General features: G+C 44.7%; 1 protein-coding gene across 3 annotated transcripts in view; it reads left to right on the top strand.

Moving 5' to 3' along the window:
* Positions 1-533: 533 nt before the first annotated feature.
* Positions 534-15748, top strand: part of ebf1a (EBF transcription factor 1a) — a 52165-nt gene continuing 36950 nt past the window's right edge. The window contains exons 1-6 of one of the 3 annotated variants that reach the window (XM_035669543.1): positions 534-1333; positions 2209-2365; positions 3425-3488; positions 4232-4287; positions 5574-5647; positions 7175-7243. In XM_035669543.1, coding sequence (XP_035525436.1) covers positions 1200-1333; positions 2209-2365; positions 3425-3488; positions 4232-4287; positions 5574-5647; positions 7175-7243 — 554 coding nt within the window. In that variant the 5' untranslated portion in view covers positions 534-1199. The remainder of the gene's footprint in view (positions 1334-2208; positions 2366-3424; positions 3489-4231; positions 4288-5573; positions 5648-7174; positions 7244-15748) is intronic. The other 2 variants (XM_035669544.1, XM_035669545.1) reach the window with 2 other exon arrangements.

The following is a 15748-nucleotide window of genomic DNA, read 5'->3' as shown; positions in this document are numbered from 1 at the left end:
GTGTCACAAACGTCTGTTTATTTGTATATGCTCGTGTAAAAAAAACCTGATCGGATTCTGTTTCGTCTTGTTTTGCAGACAGATTGCGGGCACATTTTCATAGCTGCAGCTCAAGTGACAACGCAGCAGTTCAGTCGATGGATGTTACAACCACCCCGGGTCTCCCTATTCACTCTATCCTTTAGTCTCAGTGGGCAAACTGCGTGGATTAAACTAATGTCCTCCCCTGAGTTGATGTTTGATAGTCGTGAATATATTAATTGTCAACTCTAAACACACAAAGACACAGAACACACACTGGCACAAGCGAACGCACACACACACACACACACACACACACAGTGCACAGCTTCTGGCTAAGTGGCTGGGGCGGGACACTGCGTGGGACGAGGCGGGGACAGCAGGCAGGCGGGCGGGCAGCTTGCTGGTCGGGTTGGTGGACAGCTGATTGTCCGTGTTATTAACTGTGTTTGGGGGCGTTCCTGCTCGCCTTATAGACCACGCCTCCCTCACCTACTAGTTCTCTCCTGTTTGGCATCCCAGAGATGGTCCAAAGTGATTCCTCAGGGAAGAATAGAGCGCAAATCACCCGAGCAGGAGCTGACGAGGATCGGAGCCGCCGTTGCCCAGGACTGCCTCTTAATTGCGCGTAATCTTCCGTTTCATTCATCTGAGCAGAGGAGAATACTTTGTAAATAAAGAAACCGAGCGAAGGAAGGTGAAACGTGTTTCATCTCCTCGGTTTTCTTTCTCGCTGTGGACTGTTTGTTGCAGAAACTGACATTTTGCTTGTTTTTTGTCAGCTGCACCTTGATCCGGGGGACTGTCGCCAACTCAGTGCAGCCTCTCATCCTGCGCTTCCCCTTTCATCGCTCTCACGTTGTTCATCTTCATAGCTGCAGCTTCCCCCTCTTCTTCTTCTGCTGGAGTCGCTGACATGAGGTGCAGCTAACCCTGGATGCTGACAGCTCCCCTTTTTCCTTCCACATGTCGCATCTTTTGTTTACTTTGAGAAACACACGCGCAACTAAACGCCAAGTGAAATAGACCACGCCACTTTGCTCCTCTGACAGCGCGATCAAACAGACGCAAGAGGAGGGGAGGCAGGGAGAAAAAAAAGGAGGGAGCCAAGGAGAGGAGGATAGAGAGAGAGGAGAGAGAGTGAGAGAGAGATAGCGACAGTGTGAAGGTGCGTTTTGATGTTTGGCATCCACGAGAGCATCCAGAGGAGTGGGAGTAGTATGAAAGAAGAGCCCATGGTGGCCGGGATGAACGCGGTTCGGACATGGATGCAGGGCGCCGGAGTGCTGGACGCCAACACAGCCGCCCAGAGGTGAGCCCGAGGCGGCCTTGGCGCTGCGCTGACACCGGGGCGTGGAGACCGGGGGGAGAGCGCGTTAAGATCTGCGGTGTTAAAAGACGGAGCGGCTGTATCACTTGGGGCAGCACGCGTTCCCAGAGGACGCAGTTGTTGGATAACCACTGTTCCTGCTGGCTTTTTAAGTTTTTAGCTCTGAGTCCAACCATGATTAAATACTGTATGTGGCTCAAAGTACTTTAACACGTATCTGGACCGAAAGCACAGTCAGCTCCAAGCACCTTTAGGCTCGCATGGTTTAAATGTAGGCTTATATTAACTTTGGTTGTGTGGAAAGTGTGCTCAGAGTTTGAGTTTAAGATTTTCTGCTTACTTCGGTGGTTGTTCCTCTTCTTGATTGTGATAAAAGCAGAGAAGCTTACTTTTGATAGACTGCATGCATAAATATGTTTTACCAGCTTAAATTTAGTGGGTTTTTTCTTTTAAAGAAATAATTATTTGCTATGAATCAAGTTGGTCAAGTTTAAAATTTAAAAAATATCTTCTATCGACAGCAGTTCCACCATCATGAAAGCAATTCATCTGACCAAATTATTCTTGTAAAATAAATTAGTATATTTTCGGGCCTATTGCTCAATATTTTCACTGATTTGTTGCATTATTGTTAATGCTATTGACTAAACTCTAAAGGGCGTTTGTGCGCGTTAGAAAGAGGTTTTAATTAAATTATACATAGTTGGGTTTTTTTAGAACAGACAGTGACTGAAACATAAGCGACTATAGCTTGTAGTTTAAAAAGCAGATATCTCTTTTATTGCATTTGTACTGAATGAATTTATTTTAATTGCCTTCGTTGTGGATGGTGCTGGTTTGTGCTTATGTATCCGCAGCGGAGTGGGTCTTGCTCGGGCACACTTCGAGAAACAGCCGCCCTCCAACCTTCGCAAGTCCAACTTCTTCCACTTCGTGCTGGCTTTATACGACAGACAGGGTCAGCCGGTGGAAATAGAGAGAACCACCTTCGTCGACTTTGTGGAAAAAGAAAAGGTGAGTTTGCACATTTCACAAAAATAATATTTTTTTAACCATATGAGAGTTCGTAATAAAAATCTTCCAAATAAGATTTATGATGCATGCATTTTTAGCAGACTGATGTCTGACACAGAACACTGGCCCGTTAAGTCAAAGTGATAAATTACCAGACGTGTGTTAACAAAGTGGCCAGACGCACACAGCAGGGTTCATGGGTCCTGAAGACTTCCCTCATGTGATTTTTAGATGTGGTTTCCTGAAAGACTTACAGACTTCTGATTATTTTAGCTTTTCTTTATAATTACGAAACCTTCAGAATCAATTTCAGACTAATTTACTTCAGTAAGTAAATCAAGTGCATGAACACTTTTGTTGCCACACATAATATTTGAATCACATTTTTATGACACTCCAGCTCAGCGTGTTGCCCACTGCTGCAGGTGCTGTCAGACGAGGTGTTTAATTTTTTTAACAAACATCAATATTAGTGTTTGATACGTCGATTACGTGTAATATTGATCTGTTTGCAAGTGGCGCTAAAAGTGAGTGTTTTACTTTAAATGTTTGTTTTATTCATTAGCATTTAGTATCGACTTGTTTATTATTTATTAGATCCAAATGTCCTTCTGCTGTTGGTCAATATTAATAACACATTTTAATATTACGCTGTGATTTATTGGATCTAGAAATAATAAATATGTCAAATTATTATTATTTAAAATGTTGTTTAATTTCTATAGAACCATTCTAGGCATTTTCCATTTGCAATATAGGTTACTAAAGTTGTAAACAAGCCTATTTGCAAAGAACGTTTTTTTTTAATAACAGATTATTAAGAAATCGAGTTTACAGAATAGATCTAGACAAATGACATATAGAAAAGTTGTTCAAGTTACAAACATAACATTTTTTCTCTCTTGTGGTTGGGTGATAGAAACGAAGTAGATTTAAATTTGATCACGGTTACAGAGACTTACATGTTTATAATCTAAAACTATCAAGTGGAGGACGCGCAGTCCCAGGAGGAGATGGTTTGCTTGCTCTGACCGGGTCTGTTTGGTTTAATTTTCATAGGAAACGACGGGGGAAAAGACCAACAATGGGATCCATTATAGACTTCAGCTCCTCTACAGTAACGGTGAGTTTAGCTTCCATAATTTTTATGGAGCAATAACAGCGAGTGAATGATACGTTAAACCAAAGTGAGGAAACTCAGGAAGCAAATGTTTGAGGAGGTCACATCATTAATCGTCAGTTTACAGTGTTTTCTTTTAGGTATTTATTTTTTGTTCATCGTGAAGAGTCAGTGCTTTATCTGATTGGTAAAATGCTTTAAATTATGTTGTTATTTACACATTACTTGTATTATTATTATTATTATTATTATTATTATTATTATTATATGTGCTTGCTGCTACCTACAGTAAATATATATTTTATATGGTCAGTCTACTTTGGCAGCATATAACAACCCAAAGCACAAAAATAATCCCATCCTCTTTTTAACATTTATTTTTTTCAGTCTAGCTGCCTGACTTGAATAATTTAATTATATTGATTTAAAATTCAGAAATACCTGCTGTGTATATTTTCACAATTAGTTTCTTAAGAAATGTCTTCAGGGATAAAATCAGCAGGGGTAAAGAAAAGTAAATAAAATGTTAAAGTTTCAAGCAAACTGACATCATGTAACAAACACTGATACTCATTAGTAACCGTTTGGACTCCTTCAGTTTCCAAAGAGCCTCACAGGGGAAGTCAGAATGAATCAAACTTGTGATCTGAAATATCCCCCAACATGGGGAAAGCTTTGCCTCAGATGTGACATGAATCGTACTAGTTACATTTTAACCATCTCCCTTCGTCTCTATGTCTCTGCAGGGATCAGGACAGAGCAGGACTTGTATGTTCGTCTTATTGACTCTATGACTAAACAGGTGAGAGGTTTGCATGAAACTATAGGCTCAAAGAAATGAACTGTGTATCAGTTCGGGTGGTTGTGTTGGTCTGAATGTTGCCCCCTAGTTCCAACTGCCGCCCCCCTCCTCCTCGTCCTCCTCCTCCACCACCTTCTCCCCCTCCTCCCTCTCGCCCCGCTGCATGCCTGTGTCTGAGACCCTCAACTTCAGCACAGCACAGCCGGCTTGATAAACGACCTGTCTTACCTGTGGAATACATTTACAGAGGCCCAGAAAAGTAGAGGACATGTGTCCTCATACTCTACCTCTGCACAGCAGCCTGTAAGTGGGGTTGGTGTGTGTTTTTATAAGCGGCAGGCAGTACATGTATATGTGTATGTGTGTGCGTGTGGGGCTGTGTGATGTGTGCGCATATAGTGTGTGAATATCCTGGTGAGGTGCAGAAGCTGTTGTGTGTTAGTGTTAGTGTTTGAGAGAGACAGTGATGCATGCCAGCTCACTTTTTGAGGACCTTGACCCTCATTTCCTCAATGTGAAACAGAACAAACTATCCCTGAGTGCGTTATGGCCAATTCAATCACACAAAGAAATACAGAGCAGTGCATGTGGGCTGACGTACACTGAGGGAATTCTTCGTTTGGATGAATTAGATAACGAAGAAAATAAGCCGCTTCAACACTGTTTTGATATCAGCTCTTTTGTTTTGCCAATTCTGCCTCTAGTGCCATTAGGCTTGAAGAGAGTTTGCCTTAGAATGAAAGGAGTAGGAGGGGATGTTGTTTGTTGCAAGTGCGTGTGTGTTTGCATGTTTATTGGTGTGTGTGAGTGTGTGAGTGTGTGTGTGTGTGTGTGCAGGGTGATCACAGCCCTGGAGAGCATGTTGAGTGGGGTTGGAGGGGTAACCAGACTAGATTTTTGGACGCTGTGCTGTATGGACCAGATGGTGCACTATACTCCAGTCTGGCAGTCCAACTGCTCGCTGTACACAGCATATAAACATACGTGCACGCACAAACACATATGCACACGCAGGAGTACACACATGCACGGACACACACACACGCTTTCTCTCTTACTGTCTCTGTCAGAACAGAGCGTTCCTGTTCAGGAGGACTGGATTCCCACGATACACACATTTGCCAGATAGACACACTACTCCCAGATGAAAGACACACACACTTTTCTGTTTTTTATTTGCCCCTGCAGCGAGGCTCACTTTTTTTTCCTTTCAGCATGCCACATTAAAAAAAATGTAAATCACGGTCATTTGAATTTTTCTGTGATTTTTTTCCCCCATCCTTTAGGCGATTGTCTATGAGGGCCAGGATAAAAACCCAGAGATGTGTCGGGTCCTGTTGACCCACGAGATCATGTGCAGGTAAGACAAAACACACGCAGCAACAGCTCATTTGTTGGCCTAGCCAATACGTTTTATAGTCTGGATCAAGATGAGTGTTCTTCTCACGTTAGAGGTGTCTCTGTTGGTGTAAAGAGAAGGCAAAGACATGAGGAGCACTGCTAAATTACAATAGAAATCTTATCATTTTCCTCAAAGTGGGTTGGGGAGATGGGCCCTGGCCTATTTCTGTTGATAGGGGTGTGTGTGTGTATCTGTCTGTGTATATGTGTGTGTGTGCATCCCTCTCATGTTCAGCTAATTAGGACAAGGAAAAGCTCATTACTCAAACCCATCCTCCTTAGTCTGTGTAATACATGCCGTTTGCTGTGTCCTGACAGTGAGCTATGTGCAGGGGGATAGACTCGAATTACACATAATATACACACATTCACACACACACAGTCAAATATACTAAAGCAAGCATAGATCTCACAGGCCGTCGCGTGCATTTGCAATCAATAAAAGCATCGCGCAGCATGTGATTGTCACTCACAAACCAGCCATTTGGAAATACATGTAGAGTTACATGTAGAGAAATGGCTAGTGGCAAAGTGGAGCCACTTCCTGGTTATCACACAAGGCAATTTAGACCACTTGTTTTCATATGCTGCAGGAAACGGTCGAGATCAGAAATCTGATCTGGCTCTCCAAGCCTCCTGTCCTGAGGGACTCAAGAAAGTAGGGGGGAGGGTCAATCTCTCTCCCCCCTTCTCTTGCTCTCTTTTGTGTCTTTCTCCATCTCCTCCCACACACACACACACATACAGTCAACACAGGGTACACACAGACTGCATACGTACCGCACAGACGAGCAGACAGAGAGAAAAGGTAGACGTGATAATACTTTGGGGGGGATCGGGGGCTGTGGGCGGGGGGGGTTGACGCCACACAAAACACTGTTACATTGTAGTGCAGTCAAATGATTCAGAAAGGACTCGTCACATCAGTATGCAACCCCCTTTTACCCAGCATGCACTACTCCCCAGGTCCAGTGGGACCACTCTGTGACCCACTTCTGAGAGAGAGAAAGAGCGAGAGAGAGAGAGAGAGAGAGAGGCGGGATAGAGGGAGGGGACGAGCACTGAGGAAAAATAGAGAACATAAGATGTCTGGTTGTGTGATGTCTGACAGAAATGGAGCTAACCTGAGCCCTGGAGGCTAATTCAAGTTTGTATCCAGCCCCATTCAAGCTCACTGCTTTTGCTCTTCTCCTCCAAACTTTCCCTAAAATCACCCCGCTGATCTCACCTACTGTAGTGCTACAGCCCCAGTCTTACCTTGAGAAGCCCGACAGAAATCCAATTCACGTTGTTTCTTAAACTCCACCAAAGTCTCACGCCCTTTTACTCCTCTTTCTCTTTCCTGTAATGCTCATCTGACTTCCTCTCCCTCTTTGTGTTGTACCTTATCTTGCTTTCTCTGTCGTTCACATGTCTGTGACTAACTCCCCTTTGTCTCTGCCCCCCACCCCCAACCCCAATCTCCTCTTCTCTCACCTCCCTGCAGTCGATGCTGTGATAAGAAGAGTTGTGGCAACAGGAACGAGACCCCATCAGACCCTGTCATCATCGACAGGTAAGCAAATTTTGCCCTTTAACCCCGGCCGACGTGATTCTGCGCTGTCATCGTAAACACAAACACAATCACGTATGACTGCGTGTGGGTGCAAACGGGAACTGTGTGCAGAATACACAGGCGGCAAATGTTGCAGAAACATACTATAGATATAAAAGTCGTAACAAAATTGGAAAGTAAGCAGATGAAAGCCATTACTGACGTGCGATTGGGCTGGGAAAATAAAACCTGAAGGCCTAATAAAAGCAGGCCACAGGTTGTCTAAATCTCAGCATGTATAATCAGCTGTGTAAGCAAAATCTGTGAAACAGCAGTAAATAATATTCCAGTGCTATGTGTGTAAAGTGGAGGAGCAATCACAGAGCAGTTGAGCTCTGCTTCAAGTGTGGTCAAACAGTGTTTGTGTGGTTGGGCTGATGACTTAGCTGATGAGCAGTTAGGGTTACAGCTACAGCCTGTTGTGTGTGTGCGTGTTTTTGTATATAAATCTCACTCTGGGGCTGAGTGTGGCACTGATGCTTGTCTGCCGCTTTCGACTCTCGCAGACACACTTCTGCACACGCACACTTTTCTTTGAGTGCGCACCTTTCTCCTGCCGTCATAAACTACCTCTGACCGATGCAGCAGCGTGCATGATTTACGGTCAGTCGGAAAAAAGAAAAAAGCCTTGTAGATTTACAGTCCGGCCTGCACTGTGTGCGTGTGTGTGGTGCACATGTGGACGTACAGTGTGAGGGAAATTATTTGTTTATACTTGAGCAGTTGTTGGAGCGTGCAGAATTAAGGCTGCTCAAGACAGAATGAGAGTAAAAACTTGAACGGTGAAGTGATTTTCCATAAAGCATCACTCTTTCTGACTGTATTTTGTGGTTCATAACCTGTCCAAACTAATGTATTATCAGGTAAAAAGAAGTACATCGTACGTTAGGATTTAGGTTTTATGTCTAATTTGAATTTGTCACATTTGAGTGTATTTGTGTGTGTTAATGAGGCAGTGACCTGTGCTATCTGATGAACACAGCTGTCCTGTTCTTGCTGCTGCTCTGTCAAAAGCTACTCTTTACCTGTGTATGTGTGTGTGCATGTGTGTGCGTTCGTGTCTGTGTGCGCCACCCTCGTTCCGCTCCAGTGAAGCGGAAGGCCTCACCTCAGCGCTCCCTGAGACAGCTGCACCCCACCACGTGGCCTCAGACAACACGCCTGCCCATCACTCTGTGCCATATTTCTGATTTTTGTTTTCACGTGTGCATACTTGTTGAGTTTCTCATCTGTGCACTCTGTTGCTCAGTTTTTTATGGGGGTGCGTCCCAGTTCGCTATGGTTAAACTTTCCCTTCAGTTTGCCGCAGTTTGAGCAGAGCCACCTTGGCGAAACAGGCTGAGCTTTGCTGTGAACAGCTTTCCCACTCTGAGCATGTGTTGTGGTCGCTCGCTGGCGGTATTCCCCCGACACCCAATGGCTCAGGTGTGAGGGCAGCATTAACGAACAACAAATTAGAACAGGGGGAGGGAAAACAACAGCAATATCTCCGTTTTCCTCTTCAGTGAGCACTCTTTCTGGACAGGAAAATAGGTCAGGTGAGAGGAGAATGATTGGGGGGGTTGGCTTGTTTTAAAGGGGGGACTGAAGGGGAATAAGGAGAGGAGGGTTTATACGTTTGCTCATTTAGTACCAATATATTCTTGGCAGTTGTAATAATCAGGGATTCATAAACAAACAAACAACTGCAAGGGTGAAACTGACTCAATTACCATGAGTTCCCCTCCTTCAAATTCATAAAGAAATACCATCAGCAGCCCCTCTCCACCCTTGAAGTTATTTAGTTCGTTAAATAAGGGCTCGTTAGCCCTCTGCTGTTTCGCAGAGATGATTAGATTTTACAGCCCTAATTAGCTGGGCTAGCTCTAACTCTTCTGGAAGAGTAATGGGTCTGATTGCCTAATTAGCTCTCTCTCGTTAAGATGGGAGAAACAGGCCACTGCAGCAAAACCGCAGGAATGAGGAAAAATAAAGTCAGCTAATGAGAAACTTATTTGATTGTTAGGAGAACAAATCTGGTACAGTGTGGATCGGCAGCGCTCTGGGTACTGTACTTGCTCACTGGGAGAATCTCTCACCCAACTCTTTATTTCGCCTCCTGTTGAAAAGAAAATTTGTTTGGGCTTTAAAGCATCTACAAGGAGAAATATGATACAGATTGTAATTATGAATCTTATTTGTTTAGGCTATGATAGCAAAAAGCACTTTAACATTTATTAGATTTTTTACTGAAGTTGAACAAAACCTCCCCCGCCATCTGTCCTCTTTTCATGCCGTTATGCCATCGAGTTTTACGAGTGGCGTTACCATCTCTGACTGACTGAGGCTTCAAAGTCCATCTGAACTGAATCATCAGTCAGTGCTGAAGATGCCATATTTTACTATTTAACCTCTGAGGTGCTAAGTTCAGAAATTCAGAGAGGCCTTAGCATAACATGTGGTGTCTGTGCTTGACACTGGGCATGGGAAGCAGCTGAAAGGTGAGGAGCTCCTGTGTGCCTCTCTATGTCTTCCCCAGGGAAACCTGTGTGGTCCACTTTAGCCTCTTACAGAGGCAGGATAATATGAGGGGAGTCCTTAACCCCCACTCCTCCACTTCCACCCCTCTCTCCATCACTCCTGGTTAGCGTGGGGTTAATCATATGCAGCCACTGCTAGTCAGTCTATCATGTGCCTGGATGGGCCTCAAATTACAAGCACATTTTCCTCTCACCCGCGTAGACCTTTGCTATCTCTCTGCATAGTTTTTCTTAAATTAATCTCTCCACAGAACTGTTGATATTAATTTACCTGCTGCACCCATACAGTTGTGGACTAATCTCTTAACCCTACTCGCTTTGGGGGTATGACTGTCCCTCCGGCCCCAGGTGTCCTCTCTTGCCTCCTACCACCTGTGTCCTGTGGCCCTTTCCTGCCCATCCAGCTCCCCCAGGCGTGCCGCAGGGTGTCCCCCAGGCAGGGAGAGCCTCTCTGTAGGGGGGAGGGGAGGGGGAGAAACTCTCTGTGACCAGAGATAAGGATCCACTGGATAGCCCTGCATATCCCATGATTCCTCTTTCCAGTCACGGTGCAGGGAGGGATGTGGGGGGTGTCAAGTTTACATGCACAGACGATGTTATTTCAGGTTTATAGCTGTTTTGGAGTGTGTGCTTGTGTGTGTTTGCATTTGCACACACTCCTGCAGCCCGCCGTTGATGTGGCCCATTTCCGTGCATGCGTGTCTATGCTTGTGTATCCGCGTCGATGTTGGTTATTTCCCCAGGACTGTGTGTGTGTGTTGATGGAGGCCATTTCCTGGCGAGTGTGTGTGTGTCTTGAGTGAAGAATGTCGGGCAGGAAGTGCTCCTCCCGGGGAGGATGATGTCATGGCCGGCAGTTTCCTGTTCTGTGAGCCAGTGAAACGGACTGACTCTCAGCTTCATGGTGGTAGTTAGCACTTGTAGACCTGGTTTTGGTTCACCTCTGGCCTGCCATAGTTCTACACCTGGTTTGGTTTTACACCAGTTAAACTTCGAGGCTAGCAATGTTGTGTTGTGTTGAGTGCATTTTCCAAGCTGATGGATTTTGCTGCATAGCTTGTTTGTCAGTCTCCCCCTCTTTGTCTCTCTCTGTACTGTTGAAGGGAACCCCCTCATTGTTTTGGTTGTTATGTTTGGATGCACTTCCTGGGGTGAGAGGTCATGTGTTGCCTTGGCTGGGCTAACGTGCGCTAGTGAATAATGTATGTCATTGACTTTATGTCAGCCCTGCCAGCCCCCCAAGCCGAGCCCACCCATGTTTAATTCATCCATCTCATTTGTGTGTGTGTGTGTGTCATTTAGAGGCCCAGTCTGCACCTGTCCAGCCATTAGCCCCCTTCTCATTTGCATTTGATGCTAATGTCGTTTACTGGCAGCGCCTTCCGTCCCCTCAGCTTAGTTTCACTTTCATATCCATGACTGTGTGAGTGAGAAGGTGGAAACACACTTACTGTACAGCTATCCTGCATTCTTCTGACTTTCTGCTGATGTCACTGACATCTGAATATTGAGATCTTCATCCCCCCCCCCCATACCATGCTCTGTTTTATTTTATGCAAGATTGTCACTCATTTTTCCCTCTATTCCACTTTTTTTCTCACAGTTGGTTTCCTATTGTTTCTCTGACCACCTATCACTAGCTTTCCATTTCCCTCCAAGACAAAGAGAAGCTGGAAACAGCATCATGAGACCCAGAGGCCGACAGTATTTTTCTTTTGGTGTTACTCTTTGAAAAAAAAAAAGAGATCTTCTCAGATTGTGCCTTGATTTTCTGCACGGCCCTTTTCTCTTTTTAAAATTTAATTTTTTTCTTGTTGATGTGCTGTTTCTGCTTTCTGCAGTTTGAAGGGGGGACAGCTGCATTAGATGTTATGGGAGGCTTTGAAAAGGACTGGCCCTGAGCTGGTTGTGGTGTTTGTGCAGGGCTCAGGGGCAAAGAGGCAGAGTTGCTGGCTCATCGATATGCAGACACAACTCCCCTCCCTCAGGTGTTGGCTGCCTCACAAATCTGCCTCACACCCACATAAGAACACACACACACACATAGACACAGATGCAACTCTCACCCTCAGATAAACTCATACACAGTACATAAATACATATGCAGACGCACGCATGCGCAATTTTAAGAATCCACAGGCGTGCAAAAATATAACGCACACACATACACACACATTGACCTGCAGCTCTCTGCATCTGTTTGGTTGTGTTCTTTTTTCCCTGCGGTAGTTCCCCCCCCCTAGGGTTGGAGGAAAGCGCAGCCCCAGGGGACGGACGGCTGCGCTGATTGACAGCAGAGAGTTTGGAGGTCGAGGAGCCTCTAAAACAGCGCTGCCTCTTTCTCTCTCATCCAGACCTTCCGCACTCTCACCGCCAACAACTGGCTCGCTTTCATTTTCAAACACCTCACGAAAAATTAACACATCATTCGCAGAGCAAACACGGGTCTGTTTCCATGATAAGAAATATCAAATTAACACAGGCTGTTTTTGTTTTGTGGTGAGGAAACGATGAGGAACACACTGGAAATAAGTATTTTAATGCTTAAATTTGTGTGTGTACTGCATGGTTGTGTTTTAATTCTTTCCCCAATAAACTAAACAGAGCTGCTATGACGCTTTATAGGTAGTTAAGCTAATGCTTCCCAGCTGAATACAGGTAACAAACAGTTTATTAGGGCATATAAACTGTAATTTACAAATGTCATAACAGTGAAAAGTTCTGGGCTTCATGACATGAGGAGTTTTTTGGCGAGGGTTACTGTAAATAGCGCTGTTGTAGCTCTATTTTCTTTGCAAACTGCTTTGTCATTACTGCTTGACATTCCCTGCTTGACCTGGCCGCTCTCCTTGGCCGTTCTCTCTGCCTTTGTGTCAGTGTTTGTTCTGTCCCAGAATGAAGGGGTTTGGCCGGCCAGATCTGACCCAAATGAGTAGCGTCCTACTTCTCTGAGAGCTATTTAAGACATTTTTGGTGTTGGAAATTGCAGGACAGAGAGATAGAGATAGTATGGGATTTAAATAGAATGAAGTTATATTTACCATATGAAAGGTCTCATGTATGACGTGTGAACGTGTGTGTGGTACTGCAAGTGAGGAAAGACTAACGTTTTCCAGGATTTAGTCCGTGACTTGCCCTAGAAGATGCGCTCAATTTGCTTTTCAAATGAGGCGTGAAGAGCGCCAGTGTGTGCCTCTTGGTGTGATGCTATACATTTGGACGTGCATGGTTATGTGTGTGCGGCGGGAGCAGTGCTTTGTTTTCTCAGCGCTCTGATGTGTGTGGACAGTCTAGCGCATGGCCCACTAAGTGCTCTCTCACAGCCGATGTGTTACATGGCTGCCTGTGTTGCTGCTCGTAATTGAATAGACACACCAGCTCCTCTCGGTGAAGGATACTCAGGCCTCCTCTCACAGCAGGCTGAGCCAGTGTGTCATCAAGCAGTATAGCTTCCAGCCACCCTGATCTCAGCCCTCACTGATGATTCATTGTTTACTGATTATTTCTGCTAAGTGAGAACACAGACTGTACGCTTCATGCCAGCTCCATATACCCCCCAACCTGGCGTCTCACTTCCCATCAGCCAGTTTCCGTCCCATCCCCTTTTCTGGCGCTTTACCTCAGCGCTTGTAGCCCAGGATGTAAGTCCAGGTGTCCAGGATGAGTGCTGGTGACCCGCTGTGCCCGAGCAAGATGTATAGTCTGTTGATTGTTTTCCATCAATCTGTCCAGGAAGAATGGATCGCTGGCCAGGCGCTGTGAGCGGCGCTCTCAGTTTCACACGCCACAATGGAAGGAAAACCTGCACGGCATGGGGGAGACAGGGAGGGAGAGATATGGAGTGTGATAGTGGTGGTGGGACTCTGCAACATAGGAATGGTCCTTTTAATATATTCTGATTATTTTATGTGAGATTTTCCTTTTTTTTCCTGCATGACGATTATTGATATTATTTAAAAACATTAAATAAAACACCTACATAGGCTATTTAGTAACCACATCATTATTTCCAAGTTCAACCTTTTCATATCTGCTCTCATATATGAGTTTTGTGACATTGAGCTTGACTAATTTGAGCTGCAATGTTAAGAGACAAAAGGAAATCTTCAAGGGAGTGTTTCTGCCATAATTAAACGTAAAGCAGCGACGTCAACATGCAGACAATTATGGTCAACAGCACTGTTCGATCAAAGCGATGATATATTCTTACATTCTTAATATATTCTTTTTACTTTGCATTAATCATCAACAAATGAGACCCAAGCACATGTCACTGTTCCACTTCAAAAAGCTGAGCTGAATTTAAAGGCCTTTGTTTGTGTTTATGTAACTGATGAGGGGAGACAAAGTAAGGCGTAGGCAATCGACTGAGACACTTTGTTGTTTTACACCGCCTCACCCCCTTTGTGTGTGTGCTGCTAACGTTGTTTGTTTGTTTACCGAATGGCTTGACCTCACTGGGAGGAATGTTCACTCGTTTCCTTTTCTTCTGCGTCTCCTTCTGTGTTTGTCTCTCTGATTTTATCCATCTATGTGTCTCTCTTCTTCATCTCTACCTCTCTCTATTTGCCCCTCTGTCTATGTGTCTTTTTCTTTGGTCCTCCCACTCAAAACTCCAGATTTAACTCTGAGGGTTTTTTGGTTAATCACACTTGGAATCTTCCCCGCGTTTGAACGCTCTTTCCTCGGCAGCGCGTTCTTCCTCGATCTCTGCGTACAGCGAGGGAGAGAGTCACGCTAATTATCCCGGTTATTGGCTTCTCCAACACAGAGGCTGTGATTTACATGAGGTGACATTCAGTTCAAACGTGCAGACCTTCGCAACCTTTTTCTGGAAAACAATTAACAGCAACGCTTTCTCCTCTGCCTCCCCTCCTGTACCCTCTTTTTCTCTCGCTACACCACTCCCTCTCTCTCTTCCTCTGGCTATTGTCTTCACACAAACAGAGAAGATTTACTGCCAAAAGTGTGAGGGGGTGTGCAAGGAGGTGAAATTGTTGGTGTTTTTTCTGTAGCGAGTGATTACTTGCTTGTTAATTGACTGTTATTCTTTATTGTAGATATTCAGAGAGAAGTTTGGAGTGAAGCAGACATGGTGACTGTATTAACTTTGCTTTTGCAAGATTGGAAGTCCCTAAAATGTGTCACATTTGTGCAATAAAAGAACCCAGTCTATACAAATCCTCTATGTTTCTGCCACTGACCCTAGACAATTCAAGAAACACACCATTACACACTTGAAAACAGTGTGTATGGGCAGACATATAGCCCACACACTCACGTTCAAACACAAAGACAAACTTACAAGCATGGCGTTAATGAAGCGCGTCTCTCTTCTGTCATGACGCCCGTGTTAGCATGACAAGATGTTTACACACACAATCACGGTCGAGCCTCTGATGTTGGCCGGGATGAAAGAGAGATGAGAGAAGAGGAAAAAGAGGAGCCAGAGACGTGACGGTGAGCGTCGGGTACGGACTGCTTTTCTCTGTTTGACAGGAGGACAGTTGTAACAGTACCCATACTGAGAGCTGAGAAAGAGAGGCAGAGAGAGACTTAGAGCGATAGATGGATAGACAATAGAGAAGGAAGAAGATGTACCTGGAGGAAAATGTTCTGAAAAGGAAAGACGTTTTTTTTATTTCTTTCTCTGAACTCAACCACATTCTCCAATCCGTAGGAAAACAATTAGATCCACCCGCTTCCCCTTGTCCCGCAGTGTAGATTACAAATGAGCAAACCTGGCATTTATCACATCACTACAAACATTTATTAAAGCCGGTTCCCCTCTAAAGCTGCAGAGATAACAGTGGGTAATTGCAGAGACTGGCTCTATTAGTTAAGTATGCCTAATGTCACTGCCTCAGAGCATTAATGGACGCCGTAGTATTATGTTCCTGCGCTCATTACCACCCCACTCCCCTTCAAACAGATACACACACACACA

The sequence above is a fragment of the Morone saxatilis genome, unplaced genomic scaffold (genome assembly GCF_004916995.1).
Source record: "Morone saxatilis isolate NCDOM2014 unplaced genomic scaffold, NCSU_SB_2.0 Contig22, whole genome shotgun sequence".
Classification (NCBI taxonomy): Eukaryota; Metazoa; Chordata; class Actinopteri; family Moronidae; genus Morone; species Morone saxatilis.
This window is presented reverse-complemented; position numbering and strand designations above follow the sequence as displayed.